We start from the raw sequence: 25,780 nt of genomic DNA, 5'->3' as shown, positions 1-25,780 counted from the left end.
ACCTTCATAGCATCAGTCTTAAATGGAAATGTGGTATTCAAATGATTTTAATAAACAAGACTTCATAAGTGGTGGCATAACATTAGGAAGGCCTTCTGCTTTGGCCAGGCCATAACAATAATTTGCTCTGGGGGGATTAGTGTACTCCCACCCTTTGCCCCAATTTTGTCTATGCAAGGGAAGGCAGCGGTTATTTGTTTTAATGTATTTTATACAATTATTCAGCTTCAGGGACAGCCAGTTTTGTCAGTCCTATAATCCTATTTTTCAGACTCTTTAAAAGTGACCTTAAAGAGATGACAAGAAGCAAATAAAAGGCAAGCACTAGACACAGTACATATTTTATTTTAAAAAAGCATAAAAACTAATGACATGCTTCAGAAAATTAGATTTTATATGTACACTTGCTTTTCTTGCTAAGTGGCTGTTGCAGGAAAGCTACAATCCTATGCACACTTATGTGGGAGTAAATCTCACTGAACTGTGAGACTTAATTCCAGGCAAAGAGGCATGGGACTGGGCTGTTAGTCTTTATGTCTCACACTGCACAATATGAGCACACAGGTATGGGGCAAGATGGTGTTCTTTGTTAAGAAGTACATTCTTACCACTCTCCTGTATTTCTTGTAAACAAGCTCAATAAGGGATGAAGGGGTGGCAGGGCACTGTCTAATGCTCAACAAAGTTCAGTTTACACCTATGCTGAATTATTGCATAGGCCATTGGAAAGGCTTCTACAGAACACTTGCTTTAGGTAGCTGAATTCAACCAGATGAATGCCCATCAAAAGTTTGAGATTCAGACTACTAGACAATATGCATTTCAAATCTGGACTCAAATTCAAGAGTGAAATTTGACAATTGGGACTTTGTCTCAATGGTTCATAGGATAACATATCTCAGTGTTACTGTTTGGTCCCAACTATATTGTATTCAGACAATGCTGCATCAGGGTTTCTTAACCTTGGGCTCCCAGATGTTGTTGGACTACAACTCCCAGAATCCCAAAGCAAAAGCCATTGCAGCTGAGGATTCTGGGAGCTGTAGTCCAACAACAACTGGGGGCCCAAGGTTAAGAAACCCTGCAATACATCAACTTTACTACATTCCAAAACATCATATATGGATTTCTCAGCACTTACTTTACACATCCATTTTTCAATCATAGTTATAATCCTATTAGTATGCCACCAGTTTTACTGACCTCTGTCAGAAAAAGTTTACATTGCCAAGCATGACACTACTTATTAGCTTTGGTAATATACAACTGTGATGATGGGAAGCTCATATGCACAACCAAATACCACTGGTGCTGAACGGATACCACTGATGTTTGCAAAAATAAATGTTGAGAGTATGCTTTTATACTATGGAAGAATTAAAGTAGGCATACTGGAAATATTACAGGGTTTGTTTTCATGATAACTTAATTCAGATTAGTTAACACTAACAGTTCTAGCTACTTTGTAGCTAAACATTCTGAAGAGATAATCTGTAGCTACATCCTGAATAGGCAATCCTTTGTAACGGGAAGATTTAACCCAATTTCTCATTGCATATTTATGGGGAGGTTCCAAGAATATCATGTTACTTTGGGGTAGGGGAAAGGCAGAAAGGGTCCATATATGGCATTGTTGTTGTTCCCCTGATGTTCTTTGTATAGCCAAAGTGTGTGGGGGGTGGGGAGGCAGCCATGCTTGTTATTCCTGTGTCTGCCCCATTCACATACAAAGCTTTCTGTTTCTTACAACAAAAGATACATATGAGTCAAAGGAGCTGAACCATCTCTCATGTCACCTGCTGGCACTTTTAAGGATTTCCCTTCTCAGCCCCCAAAGGCTGGGCTGAGAAGAAGAGAGTGTAGCAAGATAAGACAGAGGTGCATTCAGCTGCCCTCATCAATGAGCACTTTGTGCTGTAAAAATAGCCCTATTCAGACATTATTTAAAAAGATATTGTGCACAAGTACAAGTGTCCCAAAGCACTCCACAAGTCCTGTCCCAACATATCACTCACCTCTGCCTGTACTATTCGGAGTTATGGTGGCGTTCTTCCACAGAGGCAAACTCTAGGAAGAGAGCTGGTCTTGTGGTAGCAAGCATGACTTGTCCCCTTAGCTAAGCAGGGTCTGCCCTAGCTGCATATGAAAGGGAGACTAGAAGTGTGAGCTCTGTAAGATATTCCCCTTAGGGGATGAAGCTGCTCTGGGAAGAACATCTAGGTTCCAAGTTCCCTCCCTGGCATCTCCAACATAGGGCTGAGAGAGATTCCTGCCTACAACCTTGGAGAAGCCGCTGCCAGTCTGTGTAGACAATACTAAACAAGATGGACCTATGGTCTGACTCAGTATATGGCAGCTTCCTATGTGCCTTAACCATCATGGTGGGCATTTCCATGATTGGCAGACTCAGGCACCCAAGCCTGATCACAGAAATGCCCACCATCACAGTTATTGAGTTTGCCTCTACAGATGAACTTTTCCATAATGTGCAGGCAGGGGGTGAGTGACGCACCGAGGCAGGACGTCTGGAATGCTTCTTATACACATATACAGCATCTTTTTTTAAAAAAATCCACAATGTCTGAATAGGGCTTATTAGAGTCCACTGTTTTATACATGAATGGGGGCAGACACACAGTTAAACAAAGGGTTGTTCCTTCATGGCTGCAAGGCTAGTCTGAGGGACAAGGGGGAGTACTTTACTTCTTCCACAGGAGTGAAAGCAAACTTTATATGAAAAACATAAAGTATACTTAAGGACATTGTGGGACTAAATGAACCTCAGTGAGCCCAGTTTTTGGAGAGGCGGTGGGAGTGGAAGTTTCCTTTCTCCAAAGCCTTGTTGAAAACTTAAAATGTATTGAGAGTAACTGATAGAACATCTGCACAGAACATAGTCCTAACAGAATACAATCCTATCTGCACAGCCCAGTCCTGAGTTCAATTTCTTAGTTGACCTGAAGAGTAATGCAGGAACTGGCTTTTATGAATTATTTACTCTGGAATATGAGAAAGATCACTCTTTAAACATTTTTTGAAAAAAACTGCCAAATATCCTATATATGTGAACAAATGAGGTTAAATCTGATACGGGTAAACTAATTGGTATAAGCGGCTTTCTCAATGCCCCTCAGGAGGACTTGTGATGTAACTTAGTTCCAGCAATTCTAGATTACATGTTTGTTCAAGTGGAAGAGGAATGGATGAAATGTCCAATGAGAACACATGATTAGGCCAGAACAAACATACCACCAGTGGTATTATCTTACTGTTGGATTTAGTTGTGCAGACAGCCTCTAAAGGATCTGCAGTCTGGAAACAATGGTTATGATCCAGCCAAAACCAAACATTTTAAGTCCCATATATTTCAGTAGGAGAGAACTAAGCATATGCTACACCCTCTCATGGAAATAAGTCTTGAAAATGTCTTAACTTCAGCTGGGTCCTTTTCAAGGTGATTCTGTGGCTGAATATTGAATATCACCGCATTAGGGAGTCCACCAAACAAAGAGGATGAATTTAGATTTGCTAATAATGCAGAGGCAGCCACAATCATGTGTAGTGCCCTAGGCCTACTCTATATGTTAGGAACAGCTGTACAAAAGCACTGACTGATTTACACATTGTAGTCTTCTCCTTTTTAAAAAAATGCATGTTATTCTTTCCAGTTATGATTAATCACACAAACTGATTTGAAAAATGAATACTTAAAAGTGAGTATTTCCTTCGTGAATGTTATTGAAATAGGCAAAGTTATGTTCCGACACAGCTGTACTTATGCAGAGTGCCAGAAGAGCCTCTAATCAGGGAGGCCAGTGATTCTCAAACCGTTTCTGACTGAAGACGACCTCTTTATATAGAAAGCATCCCTTTTTCCTCTGATGTCAGTTTACCAGTTGCTGCAATTACTGATAATAATAATAATAATAATTAGGCAGCAGGATAAAGGCATAAAATGAAAACCTGTTTTTTTTACTGAGAGTACTGCCACCTACTATCATCATACACCTCCTTTTTGAATATATATATTTTCTTTTCCTCATTGGGTATATGGTGCTTTGCATGACTAAGTGTGCAGTCATAAGCATGTTTACTCAGAAGTAAATTCCACTGAGCTCAGCAGTGCTTATTCTCTAGTAACAGTACTTAGGGTTGCACTGTTAGGATCAAATTATTCCGAGTGCTACCAGCTTCTGCGTTGTTCCCTTAACATCTGTTTGAAATTGGGTTATGTCTTCATGCTTTTGTCACCGCTCTGCTTTGGTAACATTATAATCAATGGCAACACTGATTATAACCCATTTTATGTCAGTCATAAAGCAGAGAAAGACAAAAACGGCCTGTGGGGTAGGGGGCGGGGAAGTTAGAATTTTGTTGATTAGCTGCTGGGAAAGCCTGGAAGAATGCCTACACGAGGCAACCAAACACCCTGCTGAGAAAAGGTGCAGTGTTTCTCTATCATACAGAAGGAGCCATACAGAGCCTAGTTCGAGAACCACTGAGGTAGACAAGAGGTCTAGGCAGGACTGCTAAATGAGGCTTTTTTCTCATGCCCTGAAAGATAGTCTGAGTCAATATGAATACTTGCCAGTTATCCTCCCCCCACCCTCCGATGTGCTGGCCTCAGACTTGCTCACCCAGCAATGGGGGGAAATTATGAAAAAGAGAGTGCTGAAGAGCACTGCACTCGACTCCAGTACTTCATCAGAAGTCTGTGGACACTTATTGGCTGCAAACGATTACCTCTGGATTTCACTGACGATTGAGCCTCAGAAGGCCAAGAGGTGATTAGGATTTGTGATAACCTTCGGCTGCCAGCCACAGCAACGAAAGCAGTTGTAGGCAGCTACAGAAGTAGCCCATGTTACAGCTACCAGTGCTGGTTAAACACAGCCTACAACTGTCTTTGTAAAGCAGTACCATATGGTGATGAACAAACACACATCTTGCTGGAGGAGGGTGAAATGCCACTTTTCTTTCAGGCTAACATCGTTTTGCTCCCATCTCCAAATCATAGAGAAGGCTCCTGGCCTCCCCTTCAGATGCATCCAGATGTCTTTCACTTTCAGCATCATTTTCAAGGCACAAGGGGCTCATGATGTAACGGTAGTCACTAGTGACAGCAGCAGCAGCAGTTGCTCCTGCAATGTTCACTTCACTGTCCAAGGTTCCAAAGGGACAATTAATTGTGGGGTTGTTCCTAGAAGCTTCTTGAGGCTTCCCAATGTTTACATATAAAGGATCCTGACTGGAAGAGAGCAAAGACAGTCTTGCCAAGACCATTTCTAGTTGTAACTTCAATGCTCCGAAACTGGGACGTAGCTTGGGCTCCGAATGCCAGCATCTGCACATGAGATCATAGCTGCAAGGTAAACAGGGTAGAAAGCACTTAGAAAAGAAAACTTGGAACAACCGCCCTCTCCACATGACCTCACTGTCAGCAGTATTGACAGGAGCACCATTAACAGCCATGTAAACAGAGCCGGATTAAAGGCCATGGGGTCTCTAAACTGAGTAGAGAAGGCCCACGTCATTTTAATATCTGAGTCAGAAAATCCAAATGTCATTTCCCATGGTTGTTAATAGAACACAATTTTAGGCTCAAAAATGGCCTAAAATAAACAATTTGCTGCTTTATAGTTGGATCCCAAAATTTACAATCTGAGGCAGGCTGCATCATCCTGCCTGATGGAAGGAAGGGCAGGCACTGAATGTGGAGCTGAGATCCAAAGAACTATTTAGGCTTAAGCAAAGGCATGAACCATATACTAGCCCAATGGATTAAAAAAAACCCACTTTTTTCCTTTTCTTTAAACAACAGACCTCTACACAATATGTCATATTGCTTTAAAATCCTGTTCAGTTTCAAAAGCAGTTTGCCATATGGTCTGGGGAGGGCACTGATTAAGAAAAACAAACCTGAAGCCCCCTTAGACTAATAGGACTAGTTCTATGGTTTGTTTTGAATCCTGGTCTGGAATGATTCACCTTTCTCACTCATATTCCACAATCCTTCTCTTGTCTATGTAAAAGTACACAGCACCCAGAAGCAATCAAACAGATGTAAAAAAAAAGTCTTAGGCCCACACCTTAGTATAGCAAGCATGGTTAGTTTACTCAGGCTGCTATTTTTACTACTACAATATCGCACACCTGTAAAAATGACCACAACTTCCATGCTATCCATCTGAGAAGGAAGCAGACATCATTGAGCCATTTTTGGAAGGGCAGTATAGAAATTGAATGAATGAATGAATGAATGAATAATAACAAATAAATACTTTCAGCCGTGTGCAGGATAGGTCCATAGCTGTCATGGCTGCTATGAATTCCCAAGCTGTCCTGGGAAAATTGGTCCTGAAGTAAACATTGAAGTCCCCCACCACCACAAGCCTGGGCGACTCCAATGCCAAGCCTGAGACCAAATCTGTTGGCTCAGTTATGGACTCCATTGGACAGCAAGGTGTTTAGTACACCAACAGAACTCCCAGACTATCCCTGGTCCCCAGACTGAAGTGCACACATTTGATATGGTCAGACACTTTGCCAGGGATCCTGGTAAGGGGGATGTTATTCTTGTAGACCACAGCCACTCCACCTCCCTGCCCATGTCCCCTCATCTGCTCCTCAACAGAGTACCCTGGAGGGAGAAGCTGGGACCAGTCTGGGCCACCAGCCTCCCCCAACCAAGACTCTGTGATACATACGTTTGTTACCATGCTGAGTAACAACATGGACTAATAAACTACTTACACATCTTCCAGGCACTCCGGGGGCTGCTTCAGTCTATTTCCACTGATGAGGTAGTTGTAAATTTCTGCATTCTCAATGCCTGCATAAGGAGTTTGCCCTCGGGTCACAATTTCCCACATAGTCACACCAAAAGCCCACTGTAATACAGCAAGGGGGGGCGGGATTGGAGAATTGTAGTTAAGTAAATATTTTTTAGACAGAGAACACTTATTTTCATGTTGTGTGTTTATTTATGCTGATCCTGTGGGAATTATTGTGGCTTTTGGCTATGAACAATAAAGCATATGCGTATATTTGGTTTACTGGAAATATTTAGCTTACACAGGGTAGCCAGGATAGCATGTGCATGTGCGCCGGGTACTTCCTGTTACTTCCAGCCGAAGAGGACACGGGACAGCAGGGAGCTATGCTGCTACCCCGACGGGCACTTTTGAAATGGAGCGCCAGTGGGGGGAAATGCGGCGGGAGGGGTAAGGGCACCCTCCCCCACCCTTAAAGGTATGCCCCCTGCCTTTGAACCTGCTGAACAGCTGGTTGTTAAAAGGGCCTCCGAACAGGTTTGTGCACATCCCTAGCCTAGGTTCAGACTCTGCCATGAAGCTCATGGTTGGTTCTGAGTAGGTGCTGCCTCTAAGCCTAACCAACCATATAGGATTGTTTTGAGATTAAAATCATGTGCAGGGTTACTCTTTACAAATGTGATATGGTGGGGGGGAGGGAGAGAAAGAGAGAGAACTAGAGTCAATCCAACCTATTCTTGGATTTACATAGTTACAAAATGGAGGGCAGCACTCCAGAAACTCTATTACCACAAATTCAAAAGCTAGGCAATCTGGCAGTACTACTGTCTCAGACATAGGTACAGCCACTGCAGGGCCATTTGGTTGTGTGGATTCTTCTTCATGATGGTAGCAGTTTTCCTAAGTTATTTGCATGACACCACAAACTTCCAGGATCTGATTATTATTATTACTTAGTGTAACACAAGTTCTTATAAGTCTCCCTTCTGGCCATCTTACCCTGAGAGGGGGCATTAATAGTGCTGCCCTCTTGTCTTTCTGTCTACCCTCAGGCAGAGATATTTGATTTGTATTGCTTGCTATGTTATCCCCCCAGGCATGTAGGGAGAGTGAGCTTAAGCAGAGTGAAGCAGACCTAAAGTAACAAGGGTCTAAATGAGATTCAAGGGGTGAAGATATTTTTAAAAAGGATTTCAGGATTCACAGCAAATTCACCTTTTACCTAAGAATGAGGTTAGCCCCACATACAAACACTCCAAAGCTGGTGAGACTGGGGTTGTTCATAACACTTAACATTATACATTGTCTAAGTAATCTTTTCTATCACTATAGCCTTATAATTATTCCTATATTGCTGATATGGGGCTGAGACTGAGGACATAGTGGTGTGTCTAAGGTTAATTAGTGAGTTTGTGGCTGAAGTGAAATTCGAACTGGGGAAAAGAATAATTTTCTGTCGGAGTCCTCTCAGAAAACATCATTCTGCAACCAGTGATGTGGAAGTTCTACATACCATGACAATCAACACAGATGGCTCACAAGTTGTGAGGAAAGGTATTCCTGATAATGCTACAGTTCCTGAGCCTTCCCACTGTCATTACACCAATACTTTTGGATATGGGGACAACTAGCCAATGGTATTACCATAATTTCCTCCTGGCTCCACAGTTGGAGTAATGCTTCTCATCTTGTCTTCTTTTAATCTATTTGAATTCCTCTAAGCCGCCTGAGTACACTGATATTCTGAACTCATTGACTGATTGAAATGCCATCAAGTGAGTGTCGACTCTTAGCGACCACATAGATAGATTCTCTCCAGGATGATCTGTCTTCAACTTGGCCTTTAGTGGAATGCACCTCAGTGGTGCATTCATTGCTGTCGTAATTGAGTCCATCCACCTTGCTGCTGGTCATCCCTTTCATCTCTTCTCTTCAACTTTCCCCAGCATTATGGACTTCTCAAGGGAGCTGGGTCTTCACATAATGTGTCCAAAATATGATAGTTTGAGCCTGTTCATTTGTGCCTCGAGTGAAAATTCTGGTTTGATTTGATCTATGATCCATTTGTTTGTTTTCCTGGCTGTCCATGGTATCCTCAAAAGTCTTCTCCAGCACCAAAATTCAAAAGCGTCAATACTTTTTCTATCTTGCTTCTTCAAAGTCCAGATTTCGCATCCACAGAGTGTCACGGGAAAAACCATTGTCCGAACGAATCTAGTCTTTGTAGTTCTAAACACGTCACAGCATCTAAATATTCTTTCCAAGGTCTTCATTGCAAGCCTACCAAGTGCTAGTCTGCGGTGTATTTCTTGACTGCTGGATCCCTTACTGTTGATGGTTGAACCTAAAAGGCAGAAGCTATCCACCACTTCTATGTCTTTATTGCCTATTCTGAGGCTGGTTGCTGTACCTATTGTCATTATTTTAGTCTTCTTTACATTTAGTCGTAGTCCCATTTTTTCACTGTGCTCCTTGACTTTCATTACTAGAGCTTGCAGATAATCTGCATTCTCAGCTATCAGAGTGGTGTCATCAGCGTAGCGCAGGTTTTTGATGTTTCTTCCTCCAGCTTTAAAACCACACTCATCTTCTTCCAATCGAGCTTCTCCAAGTATATGTTCAGCATATAAGTTGAATAAATACGGAGAAAGTATACAGCCTTGTCCTACTCCTTTGCCTATCTGAGACCAGTCTGTTTCACCATGCTCCATCTGGACTGTGGCTTCCTTTCTCATGAGAACAACGAGATTTTCTGGGACATCAATTTTCCTAAGGATATTCCACAACTTGACATGGTCGGCACAATCGAAGGCTTTTCTGTAGTCAATAGAGTACATATTGACTTATTTCTGGTATTCTTTGGCTTTCTCAGTTATCCAGCGTGCATCAGCAATGATGTTTCTTGTTCCTAGGGCTTTTCTGAAACCAGCTTGAACAGCTGGTATTTCTCCTTCCATGTAGGGCTTTCATCTGCATTGGATGATCCCGAGCATTATTTTGCTAGCATGTGAAATTAAGGATATTGTGTGATGGTTTGCACAATCTGTTAAGTCTCTTTTCTTTGGTATGGGTATGTAGATTGACCTCTTCCAATCTTGCTTGCATGTTCTGTCAATTTCAGACTGGAGCATAAAACTCATCAACTTTCTCTTCTTCTGAATCAGTTGTTGGGGCATAGACTTGGAGAATTATCATGTTAAAGGGTTGTCCATGAAATCTAATTGATATTAGTCAGTCACTGACCGCATTGTACCCAAATACTCTCATTACTCTATCCTTCCTGACTATGAAAGCAGCACCGTTCCTTCTTTGTTTCTCGTGTCCTGAGTAGTAAATGGTATGATTTTCTGACTGAAAGTGCCCTAGTCCAGTCCACTTGAATTCACTGATGCCATTCTCCAGATTTGCTGGCATAGTTTAGTTAGAGCCTTGACTGATTCTTCTTCTGTTGCTTGCCATATTTCTGTAGCTATTCCATCAATTCCTGCAGCCTTCCGACTTGGTAAGGACCGGAGTGCTGATCTAACGTTATCTTCCCGTACTAGAGGTTCTTGAAAGTAGGGAATATCTTCTAGAGTATCTTCGATGTTGACATCCCTGCTGTACAGATTTTCAGTATACTCCTTCCATCTCTGATCTTCTCTGAATCAGTTACTATCTGTCCTTTGGCATCCCTTAACATGCCAGTTCAAGGTTGGAACCTCCTTCTGAGTTCAGAGATCTTTTGGAAAACTTTCATTGTTCTTTCCATGTCTATTTCCATCCTCATGGTCTTTACAGATGTCATTGTAAAGCTGCTCCTTGTCTCTTTTAACAGCTTTCTGAAATTCCCTATTAAGTTCCTTCCTGAGGTCTTTCTGTTTCTTGACTTTGGCTTCTCTCCTCTTCTTGGCAATTTTCACTGTCTGTTCTGATATCCATTTTGCTTTCTTCTGTTTCTTGGTCTTTGGCAGTCTCTTTTCACATTCGTCCTTAACTTCATTCCACAGTTCCTCTGGTTTCCTATCAAGGAGGTTCAGAACTTCAAAGTGGTTCCTGATGTTTTCCTTGAAAATGGTGGGTACATTCTCAAGATCATATCATGGAAGCTGGATAGCTTTGTTTCCCCCTTAGCTTGACTTGGAACTTGCACATGAGCAGTTTGTGATCTGTTCTACAATCGGCCTCCCGCCCCATCTGTGCTGTTATAACTGAGCTCTTCCACCTCCTTGCACCAATAATGTAATCAATTTGATTTCTGTGTGCTCCATCTAGTGATGTCCATGTGTATAGGCGCCGCTTTGGTTGTTTGAAGAATGTGTTAGCAATGAAGAGATGATGATGATGATGATGAAGAAGAATTATATTTTTATACCACCCTTCCAAAAATGGCTCAGGGTGGTTTACACAGAGAAATAACAAACAAATAAGATAGATCCCTGTCCCAAAAGGGCTCACAATCTAAAAATAAACATAAGACCAGCAACAGTCACTGGAAGTACTGTGCTGGGGGTGGATAGGGCCAGTTACTCTCCTCCTGCTAAATAAAGAGAATCACCATGGTAAAATGTGCCTCTTTGCCCAGTTAGCAGGGATCATTGGCTTGGCAGAAACTAATAAGCTGTTCTCCTGCTTCATTTCTGTTTCCTAGGCCATACAGTCCAACTGTGTTTTCCTCCTTACCATTTCCAATGTTGGCATTCCAGTCTCCAACCACCACCACATCTTGCTTGCATGTTCTGTCAATTTCAGACTGAACTTGAGTATAAAACTCATCAACTTCCTCTTCTTCTGTATCAGTCATTGAGGCATAGTCTTGAAAAACTGTCATGTTAAAGGGTTGTCCGTGAAATCTAATTGATATTAGTCAGTCATTGACTGTATTGTTCTCAAGTACTGTCATTGCTATATCCTTCCTGACTATGAAAGCAACACCATTCCTTCTGTTTTTTGTGTCCTGAGTAGTAAACGGTATGATTTTCTGACTGAAAGTTTCCTATTCCAGTCCATTTTAATTCACGGATGCCCAAGATGTCAATCTGTAGTCGATTCATTTCATCTTTTACTGTGTCAAGCTTTCCTATATTCATGCTTCTTATATTCCACTTTCCCATTGTAATTCTGTCTTTGCAGCTTTAGATTTTCTTTTCCCGCATGGTAACATCAGCCGCCAGATGTCAAAAAAGGCTTTAATCTAACCGCATCACAAACACCATTCTGAGGTACTCTGAGAGATCCTCAGCTCTTCCTCAGTAGCATGTTGAGTACCATCCGATCTGAGGGGAACTCATAGGAAGGAGGTTTTAGAAAAATTCCACTAGGACTTCTACAACTTCCAGCGAGTTCCATCCCACTGTTAATTGGAGACTTATCTGCTCATCACACTACAGATCCACTTTTTGGATACTACTATGCAACTATGTGGTTACTCCAAAAATTCTACCTTATCTTCGAAAAATCACAATCTGCTGTGCATTTCCACGTGCCTCTAACTACCACTAACCCATACCACACAATCCACTGACTACAACTGAGCCCTAGCATACAACTGCATTTAATCCAGAGTATGTTTTAATCATCATTTTGAAGTGGGCACAAATGAATTTCAACCATGTTCATTTCAGAAATAGAGTCATAAATGAAGCATTCAGGCTGCTTGTGTTTGAATAATTTCAGCCATCATCACTGAATTGGTATTACAGATAAGAAGACTCCAACTGAAGGCTTTGGTTTAATTGCAAAGAGTAACCTGTGAAGTGTGTCAGGAATAAAGGAAACAATCTTTTTTCCTCTCAACAAAGCTGGGTATTTTGGGGAGGGGGTTGGTTGATTTGGTTTTTCTTGGACAGCTTTCATTCTGGAAATGCTTAGCATTTATGCGCTCTTTTTCCATTCTTCCTTCCAGTATAATGAGAACAAATTATTTCTTGAGTTCATTTTCTAGTCCAAGTCACTCTGAACGCATCACAGATTTCATTCATCATAGTTCATAATATGCCATCTTGCCTCTTTTGGAAAATAATCCAAAATGAAATTAAATATGTTTTGGTGATCTGATGTGGATTGATTCTTTATTTGTACAGACTATGGACCACTCTAGCAAGCCCACAAGAATGACTTGTTGGTATAAAATTAATTTCTGTCTGCCTGCCTAAGATAATAATTGAATCTCACACACACCACTTTTTATTCAAGGATTTCCACAAGAGAAATCTAGAGAGAAATCTTCTTACACTAGAGGGAGCAGTCTTCTTCTTTTTGTAGTAGAATCATACTGCTACAACAAAATACAATCACAAATACAAAAAGGAAAAGGAAAACCCGAGTAACAAAATACAGTTATGCACCTCCACTTAACCATTGTATTATCTCTTGCATCTGTATCCACGCTTCTGCCTCGCAGTTCATGGTGGCATACATATCATGTAGGTTAGACTGAGAGACTGTGGCTTGTCCAAAGCTACCCTTGAGCTTAATGGCTGAGGAGGTCTTCCCATTCCAAGTCCAGCATTCTATCCACTATACTCTATTGGTTCTAATATTTTTTTCAATTTCAGTTACTGGCAAATATCAGCCAGTGATCTTTGCCAGTAATTGAACCATGATGGTATAATTGTGATGCTTAATTCCTTTGCACAGAAGTACTGGCTGACATCAATACTGGTGGGCCACTGTGTGAAACAGGATGCTGGACTAGGTGGGCCTTGGGCCTGATCTAGCAGAGTTGTTCTTATGTTCTTATCCTGATGAAGGAGGCATTGGTGCAGCAAATATTCCTATGTTCCCAAAAGGTTCAGAGTAACAGCACTTTCAAACCAACTGCACTGGTACACCAGGGAAGAGGTGATTCTTGATTACTTTCCACTTCCCCCAGAAGCCCTCTATGCCATCTCAAAATATGTCCTGGAGGGCTGCACACCCCACAGGGACATATTTTCAGATAGCACAGAGGGCTTCCTAGGGAAGGGAGAGGAGAGCTGGTCTTGTGGTAGCAAGCATGACTTGTCCCCTTAGCTGAGCAGGGTCCACCCTGGTTGCATTTGAATGGGAGACTACATCTGAGCACTGTAAGAAATTCCCCTTAGGGGAAGAGCATGTAGGTTCCTTCCTTGGCTTTTCCAAGATAGGGCTGAGAGAGATTCCTGTCTACAACCTTGGAAAAGCCGCTGCCAGTCTGTGTAGACAATACTGAGCTAGATAGACCAATGGTCTGACTTGGTATATGGTAGCTTCCTATGTTCCCATGTTCCTAAGGGGAGGAATCATTAAAAATGGCCCCTTTCCAAGTGTACCAGTGCTGTTAGCCTGGAAATGTTGTTATTCTGATCCTCTTGATACACCAGCACTTCCTTAGGCAGGATGTCAGCCACTGATTTTTCTTTCTCCACACAACTCAGGGAGCACTTCTGCTATTTTCAAGTTACTTTATTTTTTGAGTTCCATCATGATCATGGAGACGTCACTTACTATTGCACACTCTTTGCAATTTCAGTGGGGTGGGAAAGTTGTCAGTGTTGGAATAAGAAGGAATCTAGGGGAAATGCAACTTCAGTGAGGTCATATAAGTTCCTAATCCCAACCTCATTGGTGAAAATGGAAACAGAGCAGAAACTACTCACCACATCACTATGTGTTGTGTAAAGATTGTCCGCCAGGCTTTCCAGTGCAAGCCACTTCACTGGCAGCTTAGAGGCACAGCCCTGACGGTAATAGTCTCCACTATAGATTTTCTTTGAAAGCCCAAAATCAGCAACACACACATTCATGTTTTCATCCAGCCTGAAGGAAACAAAAAAATGACTGTTGAAGAATTCAAGCAACTTAGCATATTGAGGTGAGGCAAGAGGAAAAAGAAGTGGATTTTCTCCTTCAAATGCGATTTCCTTCCTCACGTCAAAACAGTACTTGATGTCAAGGCAGCCACTGAGTCTTGCAGATGCCGTTCACCAGATCATGCATGTTTCAGACTGTTGGTGAGGCAAGGTCTTCAGAATCGAATGCCTGCTTGGTAGCCAATGTGAGCTGTAGCCTCCTCCTGTTTAGCTCAGAAAAAGAACTTACTATGTGCTCTGAATAGAAGGATCTTGATTTCAACTAAAGAAGTGTTTCACGCCTCACACTATCTTATATAAGATGTGATCACAAGAACAGAAGAAATCATTATGCACATAACAGCAGTTCCTGAAGAGAGCACCACTGACCTGGGGAACTCCTTCTCCCACCTTCCCAAGGGCTACTTAAAGATCTGAAAGAAAGGCAGGTGAGAAGCTTAAGCCAAGCTGATTCCTTCCACTTCTGAAGAGGCCACCAATGGCCTGAGTGAATTTAGTTGGTACAGACCTCCCCGTCCCCTTTCCAGGGGCTACTGCAAGACCTGTGTGACCTTCAGGAAGGGCAGAAGAAGAGGAGTCCAGGCCAGAGAGGTCATGTAATCAGTGCCTGAAAAGACCAACAACAAGCTGGGGAGAATTTTGCTGTTTATTGTTTTGTCTTGTGTCCCTGCTATTTTTTGTTCTGCTATTTTAAATTGGAAACTGCCTTGAGTGCATTTGTAGAAATGTGGCCCGTGAAAATAATAAATCTTCATTGGAAAGTACCAGTCACTTATCCACTAAGTTTTCACACTGTGGATTGCACTCAGAATACTCCTGTCCCTAGATACAGTATATGCATATTGTTACTGTGGTTACATACTGCGGAAACACAAATAACTGTGCCCACTTTTAGCCTCTTCCTTCACCCCATTACATGCTGCGTGTGTAGGAAGCACTGGAACAGAGAGCTCTGCTGGATGGGCATGCTTGAGGGCAGGAACAGAATGGAGAAGATAGGAAGCAAGCAAGGGCTTTAGCTCCAGAGTCTTCTTCAGACAATAGGGCATGTACTTGATGTGTACAATGCACATGCATACAGTGGGAAGCAGCGGGCTCGTCCATAGCATATGCACTTTCTAACTCATGTCTGCAATGTGACTTTGCACATCGGTAGCGTTTCATGTGGATCAAACATGTGAAGTCCTGCCTATGCACATGCAAGCATATGCACACAGGCATGTTGCAAATGTGCATTTGAACAAGTGTACAGCAGGGGGTGGAGCCAGCCACTTCCTTCACACCTGTATTCATTATGTACAGAGAGGATGAGCCCTGTTTTCCAACTAAGGTTTCGGGAAGCTGTGGAATTGAATTACAGCAATTTGGAGTTCGTGGAATTCCTCAGTGGAATTCCTCTGAGCTTGCTCCTCCTTCAGCAACCAGGAACTAAGATAGATAGGCTTACAAACTAGTGGTGACTCTGCTACATGATGAGACTGATAAAACCAGTTGCCTTTCTGGCTCCTTCTAACAACTAAGAAGGGTGAAGGAGGAAATAGAATAAATTCCTTCCAACAACACCGGTTTTACCAGTTATCACACCAAGCAGAGTTGCTTACACCCACTTATTTCAAGAAAAAATGTTCAACAGAAAGAATAGGGTTTTGTAAGCTGTATGAGTGCTTGGCAAAACCTGTTTTTACCTTCCAGGACATCAAAGCTAATTATGGTTTTAGGCTAGTTTTACAGAGCCTTCCTCTTAACCCCACCCTGTTCTTTCCTCTCTTAGCTTTATTATGACATTACAAGGCAGGGGGGGAGGGAAGGTTATTTCATCAAAATTATACATTTCTGAAATTTCAACACATGCTTCAGACATGCTTTATGCAGAAGTTTGATACTGAAAAAGTGCACATAAAAAAGTTAGATGCAGAGCACTGGATAGATAGGCAACATGAAAATGGTAGGGATGTGCACGAAATGCGATTTGGATGTCAAATTGCAGCACATCCCTTTTTTAACACAGAGGAAAGCAGGTCCATACCTGCTCCTCCACCGCTCGCTGCCACTTCCTTAATTGTGGCACCCTCACCCCCCAGCTATCACTGCATGCCAGCGACATGCATGCCAACGTTGCGCAGGGGCAGCTGGGGGAGAGCGGCGTCAGCACACAATGATAGCTGGAGTGTGTGTGTGTGTACAATTAAGGAAGTGGTGGTGAGCGGAGAAGGCGGTTAGGACCTGCTCTCTTCCATGTTAAAGGGGACGTGTAATCCCTCTGTGTTAAAGGGATGTGCTGTGATTCGGCGTTCATTTCACGTTTCATGCAAAGTCCTAGAAAAAGGTAGCTATAGTATTTTGTGGTTTCTCTAATGGGCCCTAGCTCTCAAAATGTTTTGCCACATTATGTTGATAAAGGATTTTTGATAAAGGATTATGTTGATAAAGGATTTTTTAGTGCAATGTGCTGTTCATGCTACCCCGTGTAGAACCTATGGTGCAATATCCAATCCCCAAAATAATGGCTTGAGGGAAAGCTGTGCTGCCTTTTCCTTTACAGAACAATATATTGCAGTTATTCTCCCTTAGACAAGTTTAACTTAGATTATTTTGCTGAAATTCAACTTAGATTATTTTGCTTAAATTCAACTTAGGTTATTTTGCCTCCTTGTCTTGTCTTCCTGAGACAATTTTTCCAGGTTCCTTAGTAGTTTAGGAGGAGGAGGGGTGAAGGCGTTTGCTACTTTTGGAAGTGGAGGCAAAGTTAGTCATATTCAAGAACTTTGGCAGGAGAATGCACACTCATGGAGAACATTTAAAAAATGCCAATGTATTAAAAAATGTACAAAATGGCACAGATTAAGGTTAGGGAGTTTAGAGGGGAGGCTCATGCCAACCCTAGCCCAGCCATCATGCACACAGCACTTCAAAACAAAACAAAACAAAACATCCCAACCACAACTAGGCTTGTGACTGCTGGGGAAGGGGATCTCATTGCCCCATCATCTCAAAATAGAAATTTGGGTGCTGGAAAAATCCAGTAAGTCTGTTGTGCCTGTGCTAACTGAGAGGGATGACATTTGGAGTCTCTGCAGCAGCTCAGCAAGCAACATATTCTTAATTATTTGCAAAGGCTCTTCATTATACAGTTTCCTACAGAACAGATGTAGCCAGCAGTAGTTCATCCCACATCTGGTAACTCAAACTATCTCCTCTGGTTTTCTTAACCTCTGCATGTGCTTCTGTTAGACAACAAGAACATGATAGACTTACATGCAATTCCGAGCAGCAAGGTCCCTGTGTATGAAGTTTTTGGAGCTCAGGTACTCCATGCCACTAGCAATATCAATCATAAACTTCAAGAGTGTCTGAAGAGGCAAGTGCTGCAAAATGAAACAATAAAGACAGGTTCCTGGAAAAATTCCAAATGTTCCACCACACTATGTTGTGCCATTTAATCCACTATCAACTCTAAACATGATGATAAGCAATTAGTAAAGTCTGTGCAAATGACTCTACTGTAAGAAATGTTATTGGCCAACTGCACTGCAGCAATGGCAGCTTTCAGTGTTCTTTTATCAAGAGTATGCAAGGAAAATCAGAATATGGGGAACATTGGCTCTGCTCAGTGGCATTTTATGGGAACCTTATATGGTCTGGAGAGGAGAGCTAGTCTTGTGGTAGTGAGCATGAATTGTCTTCATAGGACCCACCCTGGTTTGCATTTGGATGGGTGACTACATGTGAGCACTGTAAAATATTCCCCTTGGGGGATGAGGCCAAGGCTCAGTGGAAGAACATCTACATTCTTGCCTGCAGAAGGTCCCAGTTTCACTCCCTGGCATCTCCAAATAGGGCAGGGAGAGACTTCTACCTGAAACTTTGCAGAGCTGCTTCCAGTCAGCATAGACAATAGTGAGCTAGATGGACCAATGGTCTGATTTGGTATAAGGCAGCTACGTCCCTCTGGATGAAGGGAGGACTTGTTCCTGAGAGCCAAGTTACCTGTGTGCTGCCATATACAGTAAATGATCTGCACACAGAAAAGTAGCCTCCCAGGGAAAAGGCTAGGCTGGAACCTCTTTTTCTGACATACTACTTTCTTCATAAAGGAATGTTTTTTTTTATGGGAGGCATTTAAAAAGGTGATTTCACTGCCTTCAGTCTGAAGTGGTATTGTTTCCCAAGAGTTGCAGCACATGAATCCATTATCAAACTGTTTGGATCTTGAGAGTGAAGGAGAAGAGAGACCAGGGGCAGAGCCACCATTGCGCGAACGGGTTCAAAGAAACCAGGCTGCCGCCAATCAGGGGCCACACCTCGTGGCCCCAACACCCCCCCCCCAGCATCTGATGTCAGACATGGGGGTGCTGGTTGAGGTCCCGAGCAGGGGCCACAGGGCCCCCATTCGGGAGTTACATGGCCGCTGTGTTCATGGCGCGGCCAGGAGCGGCTCTTCCCTGCCTTTTATGCAGCCTCAACCTAGCTTCCAAGCGGGGCCGTGCGGCCCCATTCAGGAGTTGGACAGCCAATGCTGCATTTGTAGCGTGGCCAGAAGCGGCTCTCAGTCAATAGCAGGGGTGTAGCTATAATTGAGCGGATGGGTTCAAAGAACCTGGGGCTAGGGGTGTGCACGGAACCGCCAAACTGCGGTCCGGCACTGGGGTGGGGGTGGCTTTAAGAGCAGGGGGGAGGGTTTACTTACCCCTCCCGCCACTTTCCCACTCTGGCGCCGTAATTTCAGTAGTAATTGGGGCGGCAGGATACCTCCCTGCCGCCCCTTCCCTGCTGTCGCTATGAAAAACTCCCAGGAGTCCTTTGCGCACGTCACAGAGACGTGAAGCGCGCACACAATGTGTGCGCGTGCAAAGGACTCCTGGGAGTTTTTCATAGCGACAGCAGGGAAGGGGCGGCAGGGAGGTATCCTGCCGTCCCAATTACTACTGAAATTACGGCGCCAAAGCGGGAAAGCGGCGGGAGGGGTAAGTAAACCCTCCCCCTGCTCTTAAAGGCACCCCCCCACCCTAACCGGACCTCCCAGGTCCAGACCGGTCCGGAGGCCTTTACAATGGCCTCCGGACCGGTCCGGGCCCATCCCTACCCGGGGCCCCCAGCTCCTGAGGGCCCTCCCAGTTCCACCTCTCCCTATTTTCTTCATTATCTCCCTCACTCTGAAGGGCCACTGGGGAGAAGGGTGAACACAGGCCCCCTCTCCCCCAGCTACACCCCTGGTCAAGAGCCTGGATGATGTACTTCAAAGCTACAGGATAACTCTACCCTTAGATTCTTCAGCAAAGGCTTGAATACCAGAATCCAAAAACAGAGCCATGGGCATGTTCCAATCTTGATTAGAAGAAGCACTTGAATGCAAACACTGAGGATACAATTTGGGCCATGTTACACAGAATTCATAGGCAGAGCAAAAGCTGTAAGGTCAATGACAGTAATGTTTTACCACACTGTCACAGCAAAGAACTTCCAATCCAACCTTTTTTTACCACGTCTATAGTCAATACAGTGCTGTTGACTATAGTGAGTATATCTGGTTATATACTATAAGGACTTACTATGTTTAGATGATCAGTTGACTGAAAAGCTATTGTCTACAGTTGATAGCAATGAAGTAGGACTGCTGAATTTAATACAGGACAAAAGAGATTTGCACCAATGTGCCCTTTACAGTAAGAAAAATTATTGTATACTTAAGAAACAAAAGTTTAAATCCAAAGTGAGAGCTGAACGTCCATTCTTCCATAAGGAATTTAGAAAAAGAGAATCTTACAAAAGGGTTTTCTCCAATTCGGGACATCAGTAGAAAAGAGTGAAGGTCTCCATGTTTCATGAAGGGCAGGATAACCATTGGGATGGGTAGCCGGCCTTTAGGTCGATTGCGCAAGCTGACTCCTGATGTAAGGAAGCAGAAAGGAAAAGAGCAATTAGCAAGTACGATTGTCTTTTTATCCTTCTCAATCTGCTGAGTATATATTGAAAAATTTCCTGAAGTCCGTATCTCTAAACTCTTGACCCGATCACCTCATGTATTCAGTGACAAACAAGGACTTTCAAACACTACTAAGTTTCCAGAAACTGATCATTTTGGTGTTTGGCAGCAAAACTCTTAAGTGTCCTCTAAGGAGGTTGGCTCACAATTATATTACTTTCCTCTGTATCCACAGTGTCATATGGTAAATCCAAAATATATGGCTTTTTTTCACTTGTACTCAGGGATCTCAAACCTGAAGCAACAAGGTAGTTTATGCTCTTAGGTTCAATTTCTTAGTCTGTCTTTCTACAGCGCAATTAATGTATAACCTTGCCTATAAATGTCTGTTTTATTCTTGAGAAAGTAGAATTATGGAAAAGAAGTAGTTCAGTTAGGAAACTTGGCTGTGTCTTTCCTCAGTGTGAGTCTGCTTCTCAGCAAATGGAGAGCAAAGCATCTCAGTATTGTGACCACTAGGAAAAAGAGCTCACCAATGAGTTTAGTAACGCGTGGATGGTCAAACTCCTTCATGCAGGCAGCTTCTTTCAGGAATTCCTCAATATCATTTGAGGTGAAGATGTCCGCTGAAATAAAAGAAAAGGGTACTGATATTTCCTTTTGAACTCCACAGGGCCAGCCGCCAAGAAAACATGCACAGAATGAAGCTGCAAGATGTGCTGGGTATTCTGATCACCAAATGCTTGTACTTAGCAGTATATAGACACATACAGTGAGCTGAATCATGAAGCACATCCTGAACATGTTCTTGATGATTAAACATTGCATCAAGAAGATGTCTTCAAGCCCTAGAGACATTTCAGAAGTTCATTTCTGTTACAGAGAAAGATGATGAATAATGTTCTCTTTCCCCAAGATTTTTCTTACCAACTACAGAAGTCATGGCTTTTAAGGAAATGGCAAATCGCTTCCTAAACCTGCAGAACAGGAGGGCCAATAAATAATTTGTTGCCAAACTGACATGGTGGGTCTGGAATAAAGATCCAAGCAGTACAATCAATTTAATCTACATGCTTAGCAAAACAAAATATATAAATACATAAATCTGATATTGTGCTTTACTAGAGTTATGCTTTAATTAACCAAATCTGATTTGGAGATTGTAGATAATATTCATCAGAGACTTAGGTGATGGTGGAAAAATATCCACTTAAGGTGTCATCTTCCTCCAAAGAATTCAACATCAAAATTCCCACTGATTTTAATGATGCAAGATTGTAACTTTTATGGTGTAATTCTGAACCTACTTGCATATTCATAATTTCTACCGCTGCTAACAGAAGTCACCAGCATTTTATTAATTCACAAAGTACTAGTTACATGAAGGAGAGACTGACTGATTAAATTCTATAGAATTGGTATGATAAATCAATCAGGCTATGTATGGACACATCATTGTGATTGATTATATGTATGTATGGACACATCATTGTGATTGATTATATATCTTGACAATATCTGTGCCTTTTTGAACATGGGTGGGCCTTGTGTCCTAAGCTTAGAACACAAGTGTCATAAGTAAGAACAAAGAATTGTAATTTACTAGAAATCTGAGTGAAAGAACATTTCTATTCATGGCCCAGATACAGTACTCTATGGTAGCTAGCAAACAACAAAGAACTGACATGTCACCAAGTCTGGCCATCAGCAGAAAATCAAATATGCTTAACTGGCAGTTTGAAATTAAGAAATGAGGCCTGACTGACATTGGGAGGGACTCAGAATTTTGAAAATATCGTGGACAAATAATATGTTTAAGTTGGGGGCTTCTTCCATGTAATAACCTATTATGAAACAAACAGTGACATGTATGCCTGAAAACCTACAAACCTCTTAGGATGTAACCAGTCACAGAGGAGCATAGGCATTACTAATGTAAATGATTATATAAAAGCTCCTGCATATTAACAATCAGGGTCACTGATTTCTACATGGGCCTTTGGTGAAGGCTGGTCACCATTCATTGGCAAACATCTTGGTATGTTAGTATCTTTAAAATATAGCATGTTGTGGATTGTGGACTGTTTATTAGCCAGTTCCCCACCAGGTAATGTCTGTCTGAATCATGTCTGTCATTGCTGTTTTGGATTTTTTGTTGCTTGTCTAACCAGAAGTGCAATTGCAATACTGGAATTGGCAAGATCCAAATAAACTTTGAGATTTTATTTCTGAGTTTGTGTTTCTTCTCCCATACAGTAGAGAACCAACTAGAATAGGATCCATGCCAACAGCCAAACCCTACCCAGGCGAGGCGGAGGGGGAAAACTAACTAAAATAAATAAAGATATTAAAACTAAATCCCTACCTAAAACTATAATGGCACTGTAGAAGGAAGACAGTGTTAAGAGAAGAAGGAAGAAAAGAGGAAGAAGGAAGAAAAATATTGCTTGGTCAGGAAGAAATCACAGATAAAGGAGGATGGATGCTGAGAGGGAAGTATTGGAGACACTGCATGTAGCCCAGTTTGTACTCACCTTTTAGCATTTTCACTGCAACTTTCTGGAGAGAACCATCAGGCAGTTTCAGCTGACCTTCTCTTACAGACCCAAACTCCCCTGTTAAATAACAAAATAAGGCAATGGTGAAGACTAGTATATGTGAATTTCGATCCCAGTGTCACAGTCCATGGTTCTAGTTGCTTCATTTTAAAGTACGTATTCAAGCCTTAGATGCATGGAACGCAGAAAGAACATATCATAGTTTATACTCAACTCTGGTTTATTAGCGCTAAATTAGACATATACTTGTTAAAGCTATGTGTGTACACAATTGATTCTTCATATGAACATAAGAACAGCCCTGCTGAATCAGGCCCAAGGCCCATCGAGTCCAGCATCCTGATTCACACAGTGGCCCACCAGATGCCACTGGAAGCTTACAGCAGGAGTTGACGGCATGCCCTCTCTCCTGCTGTTACTCCCCTGCAACTGGTACTCAGAGGCATCCTGCCTTTGAGGCTGGAGGTGGCCTATTGCCCTCCAACTAGTAGCTGTAGATAGACCTCTCCTCCATGAATTTACCCAACCCCCTCTTAAAGCCATCTAGGTTGTTGGCTGTCACCACATCTCATGGCAGAGAATTCCACAAGTTGATTATGCATTGTATGAAAAAGTACCTCCATTTGCTGGTCCTAAATGTCGTGGAAATCAATTTCATGGGATGACCCCTGGTTCAAGTGTTATGTGAGAGGGAGAAGAATTTCTCTCTATCCACATTCTCCACACCATACATGATTTTATAGACTTCTATCATGTCTCCTCGCAGTCACCTTTTTTCTAAACTAAATAGCCCCAATTGTTGTAGCCTTGCCTCATAAGAAAGGTGCTCTAGGTCCCTGATCATCTTGGTTGCCCTCTTCTGCACCTTTTCCAGTGCTACAATGTCCTTTTTTAGATGCGGTGACCAGAATCGTACACAGTACTCCAGGTCTGGCTGCACCATAGTTTTCTATACAGGCATTATAATATTAGCCATTTTATTTTCAATCCCCTCCCTAATGATCCCTAGCATGGAATTGGCCTTTTTCACAGCTGCCAAACATTGATTTGACACTTTCAACGAGCTGTCCACCACCACCTCAAGATTCCTCTCCTGGTCAGTCACCGACAGCTCAGATCCCATCAACCTATACTTGAAGTTGGGGTTTTTCGTCCCAATGTGCATCACTCTACACTTGCCAACACTGAACCGCGTTTGCCATTTTGTTGCCCACTCTCCCAGTTTGGAGAGATCCTTTTGGAGCTCCCCACAATCTGTTTTGGATTTCACTACCCAAAAGAGTTTGGTATCATCTGCAAATCTGACCACCTCGCTGCCTACCCCTACTTCTAGATCATTTATGAATAAATTAAAAAGCACCAGTCCCAGTACAGATCCCTGGGGGACCCCACTTCTTACTTCCCTCCATTGTGAAAACTCTCCATTTATACCTACCCTCTGTTTCCTGTCTTTCAAACAGTTAGCAATCCACACATGTACTTGTCCCCTTATTTCATGACTGCTAAGTTTCCTCAGGAGTCTTTGATGAAGAACTTTGTCAAAAGCTTTTTGGAAGTCCAGGTATACTATGTCAACTGGATCACCTTGATCCACACACTTGTTGACCCTCTCAAAGAACTCCAAAAGGTTTGTGAGGCAAGATTTACCTTTGCAGAAGCCATGCTGGGTCACTCCCAGCAGGGCCTGTTGTTCTGTGTGCTTTACAATTTTATCCTTGAGGATGCTTTCCATCAATTTGCCTGGAACGGACGTTAAGCTAACCAGTCTGTAATTTCCCGGATTGCCCCTGGATCCCTTTTTGAAGATCAGTGTTATTTTCCTTTGCTAGCTTCAAATATATATTCTTATTCCTAACTGAACAAGCCTATGCAACTAGAGATGTGCACAAACCGCAGTTTGAACTACGGTTCGAGCACATTTCTGGAGTGGGGCCCGGGAGCTTTAAGAAAGAGGAGAGTAGGGATGTGCATGGACCGTGGAGGCGCGTTCTGATGCCAGGGAGGGTTGGCTCTTTAAGGCGGGGGCGGGGTTGTACTTAGCCCTCCTGCGGCTTCCTCCTCTCCGGTGCTCCAGTTTTTAGTCCAAATTTCAGGGTGGCAGTGCTGATGAGCCGCTGACGAGCACGCGCCGCCGTGTGATGTGTGCGGCGCACATGTGCGTGTCAGCGGCGGGCGCATGCGCAGAAGTTACTTCCGCTTTTACTATCAACAAGGGGGCAGGGGCGGCAGGGAGGAACGCTGCCACCCCGAAATTTAGATTAAAAACTGGAGCGCCGGAAGGGGGAAAGGCGGCGGGAGGGGTAAGTACAACCCCCCCTTAAAGAGCCACCCCCCCGGTGTCGAACTGCCGGACCGGGCCACTTGCGGACTGGTTTGCAGGCCTCCAACGTGGCCTGTGGACCGGTTCATGCACATCCCTACTCTCTGCCGCTCCATGCAGCTTCCTCCTGGGGCAGCATGTGTCTCAAGAAGCCTCATGTAGCATTAGCACACATATGGCATCTGTGCAAGCATGGCACCATTTGTGTGGTCAGTAACACCATGCTGACCACGCAAATGGTGCCCGAGCATGCACAGATGCCATGTGTGTGCTAATGCTGCACAAGGCTTCTTGGGAAGCAAGCCACACCAGCAGGAAACGGCTCTCCTCTTTCTTAAAACTCCCGGGCCCTGCTCCGGAAATGTGCTTGAACCACGATTTTAACTGTGATTCGT

At 43.0% G+C, this 25,780-nt stretch overlaps 1 protein-coding gene across 6 annotated transcripts in view; it reads right to left on the bottom strand.

Moving 5' to 3' along the window:
- Positions 1 to 325: 325 nt before the first annotated feature.
- The window catches only part of TYRO3 (TYRO3 protein tyrosine kinase), a 119,585-nt gene continuing 94,130 nt past the window's right edge, over positions 326 to 25,780 (bottom strand). For 3 of the 6 annotated variants that reach the window (XM_053283189.1, XM_053283190.1, XM_053283191.1), the window contains 7 exons: positions 23,042 to 23,122; positions 21,041 to 21,133; positions 20,349 to 20,470; positions 17,840 to 17,949; positions 14,372 to 14,531; positions 6,754 to 6,890; positions 326 to 5,362 (listed from right to left, as the gene is read on the bottom strand). In XM_053283189.1, the coding sequence (XP_053139164.1) occupies positions 4,984 to 5,362; positions 6,754 to 6,890; positions 14,372 to 14,531; positions 17,840 to 17,949; positions 20,349 to 20,470; positions 21,041 to 21,133; positions 23,042 to 23,122 (1,082 nt within the window). In that variant the 3' untranslated portion in view covers positions 326 to 4,983. Of the gene's footprint in view, positions 5,363 to 6,753; positions 6,891 to 14,371; positions 14,532 to 14,953; positions 15,192 to 17,839; positions 17,950 to 20,348; positions 20,471 to 21,040; positions 21,134 to 23,041; positions 23,123 to 25,780 lie in introns of those variants that run through there. The other 3 variants (XR_008313018.1, XR_008313019.1, XR_008313020.1) reach the window with 3 other exon arrangements.

This window comes from Hemicordylus capensis, chromosome 1, assembly GCF_027244095.1.
Source record: "Hemicordylus capensis ecotype Gifberg chromosome 1, rHemCap1.1.pri, whole genome shotgun sequence".
NCBI classification, from domain to species: domain Eukaryota; kingdom Metazoa; phylum Chordata; class Lepidosauria; order Squamata; family Cordylidae; genus Hemicordylus; species Hemicordylus capensis.
This window is presented reverse-complemented; position numbering and strand designations above follow the sequence as displayed.